We start from the raw sequence: 3,137 nt of genomic DNA, 5'->3' as shown, positions 1-3,137 counted from the left end.
AGTGGGATATAGATTGGCGGACGGTATGTCTTAGAACGGAATGGAGAAAAGCTATAAGTATGGTGGAGGGTTAGACCCGTTGTTATTCCTATGTTCCAGATGGTCCCTTTTTAGTCTTTTTCCCCTTCATTTCCCCTCTTCTTCTTTTCCCTTTCTTTTTTTTACTTTTATTTATTTATATACACATATATATATTTATATACACACACACACATATATATATATATATATATATTATTACTGTTTTTTTTTTACAACCGTTTTGTATCTTTCATGTGGGTTCATCTACCACCAACCCCAATTAATTTGGGATAAAGGTGTTGTTGATGGGCATTGATTACACCTTACTAGTTCCTCTAACAATGGACCGCATCCGGTGCTCACAGAAGTATGTACCTCATCATTAAAACAAAACGCTAAATTCTATTCACACCCACAGCTAATTTACAATACAGACATGATACATGGGCAACATTAGCAAGCACCACAAAATACAAAATGAAGACATAAGTGTAAAATTTTGTCAATTCAATTACAAGATGTAAAGATAAAAGTTGACAGTTGATTAGAGACAAAATTGGAAAAGAGAGACAACATCTACAGTAAAATTAATCACCTAATGTACAGCTCACACCCTAATAATCATATAACTGAACAGAAAAAGGATATCGAACCTCAAAACAACTCTGTCATCATCAATTTCGAGTTTCCTAAAATTACACAAGTCAAACCTCATTTGTCAAGTTCCATTGCCTGGGCAGCTTTAGCTTTAGCCAGAGCTGTCAACTTGGTCTTCAATTTTCTCTTCCCCACCTGAAATCCACTTCCACCCTTCTTTTTCTTGCCACCACCATCAACCTAAATTCGTTAACCCGGTTAAACAAAACCATACAAAAGACAATTGATCCTTGGAAAACACAAAAAGAAGCACAATTGAACATACTTCAGCTTTCAACTAATAATAAAGAATAACAATTAAGAGCTTAAACTTTAAATTTGATCCACTATCTCAGCAAACAAAAAGTTAAGAACTTTTAACATCAAAATTCAAATCGAAGACAAATATAGGAAACCCAAAATCATATATTCCCAAATTTTTCAAACAAATAAATAAATAAAAACCTCAGCAGACAAAACCCTCCAAACAAGAAAATCGAGAAATTAAATGCAAACTCTCACTTTCATCTTGTTTTTCTTTGCATGGAGCTTCTTTTCTAGCTTTTCCTTGTCTTGCTTCTCTCCTGAAAGATATACATCAACAAAATCAGAACATGAATTGAATGGGGGCGAAAACGAAGGGATATTTGCAGAAGGTGAAAGTACTTCGGAGATCGAATTCGTGCTGCTTCTTTCTCTTGGCAAGGTTGTTCTTCTTCGACATTTTTCCTCTGCACGCTGATTGCTCGATCAAAAATACGGTATCTAATAATACAGTTGTTATATGTAAAGTAATTTCAGAAAACCCTAACCCTAATCCACAGAAATTTCAGTTATTTTACATTTAGTGCTCCTATTTTACTAATTTTGTAATATTTTCCCAAACCTTTTCCTTGTTAGGGAAAAATTTAAAGGCGAGATTTCAGATTAATTTATATAAGCAGTTATAAAAAAATTTATTAGAAATTTTTACTGGGAGAAGGATATTGTAGCAACCAAGTTGTGTTACTACCATGTTACTACCAATCAATCTCACCGTTAGATCGATTATGTTGATCCAACAGTTATATTTATTTCCATCTTTGTATGGTTATGATTCCCTTATTTAAAGTAAAAGCATTAAATATGGGAAATCATAACCATACAAAGGTGGAAATAAATATAAAATATTAAATTTGAGAAATCATGACCATACAAAGATGGAAATAAATATAATCATTGGATCAACATAATCGATCTAACGGTGAGATTGATTGGTAGTAACACAACTTGGTTGTTACAATATCCTTCCCTTTATATTGATTAATAAAAATTGAATTTTGTTAACCATCCATAAGACATATGTTACGAAATTAAAAAAAAAAAATATTCTTCGTTTTTATCTTCAATGGTTTTTTAAAAATACTAAATCCTTCTAAATTTTAAGATATTAAATACTTATATTTGAGGCGATGTATTGGATTAGTATTTTGAAAGCTTTTTTGAAATAAAAAATCCTATGAATTTTAAAAAACTATTTAGAATTGGACGGACTTTAAAGACTTTTTTAAAAGATATTTTTTACAATCAATATCTCGTAAGATTGGATTTTAATGGAAAGGACAATATGGGTTTATAAGATTTTAAAAAATCATATGAATTTTTAACAAACATTCAAAATTATAAGAGTCAATAAAAAAACAAAGAAATACAATAATATTAATAAAATAAGTAAAATCTAATATAATTTTCTCAATCAATAAAATATAATATAATTTGTAACAAACATTCAAAATTATTTAACAACAATTCTCCACATATCTAAAATTATATTAGTCCTTCAAGCATTAGCATTTTTTCGTTCATGGTTTTGGGTTTGACCAATGAGTTAAAAATTATCTTCTTTATTTGGTATCAGAGCTATGCATATATTATTATAAGACTCAATTTTTATTTATTTATTAAAATAATTCTAAATTTACATATAGAACCTAAAGTTCATGATTAAATTTCGTTTGAAATTTTTTGCAATTGATCTTGGAAATCTTAAGATTTTTGTTCTACGTGATGAGAGTTTTCTAACAATATATCATATGCATGTTTTCATTGAGTATTCTAAGAAAATTTTGAATCTGAATTTCTGGGTTTTATTATATGAAAGTTTAGAAAATTTCTCAAATTATTTTCAATCGATACATTAAAACCTGAATTTCTGAGTATTCATTAAATTATTTTGGGGCTTTTGAAAAACAAGTTTTTAGTTATCTATTGATACAAAAATTGTTTGAAATTATTTTCTATAGTGAAGGAATTTCGTTCATGAATGTATTATTACGAAATATAGGGTTTATATTATGAAAGTTTCAATCTTTCTTTAAATTGATCTTGTTTCATTGATGTAACACAAAAATTGGTATGAGGGTTTTATGTTATTTTTAATACAAAATCATACCTTTTTGTGCCAAGAAAAATCGCGACCCATAGCTTGAAAAATTATTTTT

At 28.8% G+C, this 3,137-nt stretch overlaps 1 protein-coding gene across 1 annotated transcript; it reads right to left on the bottom strand.

Annotated features, from left to right (window-relative positions):
• Positions 1-474: 474 nt before the first annotated feature.
• On the bottom strand, positions 475-1,465 carry LOC133315919 (uncharacterized). The gene is made up of 3 exons (XM_061517602.1): positions 1,324-1,465; positions 1,180-1,241; positions 475-858 (listed from the first exon to the last, which is right to left on the bottom strand). Exons 1-3 carry the CDS (start codon positions 1,379-1,381, stop codon positions 733-735), a joined length of 246 nt encoding a protein of 81 aa, XP_061373586.1. The 5' UTR covers positions 1,382-1,465; the 3' UTR covers positions 475-732.
• Positions 1,466-3,137: the final 1,672 nt, after the last annotated feature.

The sequence above is a fragment of the Gastrolobium bilobum genome, unplaced genomic scaffold, assembly GCF_033153095.1.
Source record: "Gastrolobium bilobum isolate Gb01-03AN ecotype WA unplaced genomic scaffold, APGP_CSIRO_Gbil_v1 utg17648, whole genome shotgun sequence".
Taxonomy (NCBI): domain Eukaryota; kingdom Viridiplantae; phylum Streptophyta; class Magnoliopsida; order Fabales; family Fabaceae; genus Gastrolobium; species Gastrolobium bilobum.
This window is presented reverse-complemented; position numbering and strand designations above follow the sequence as displayed.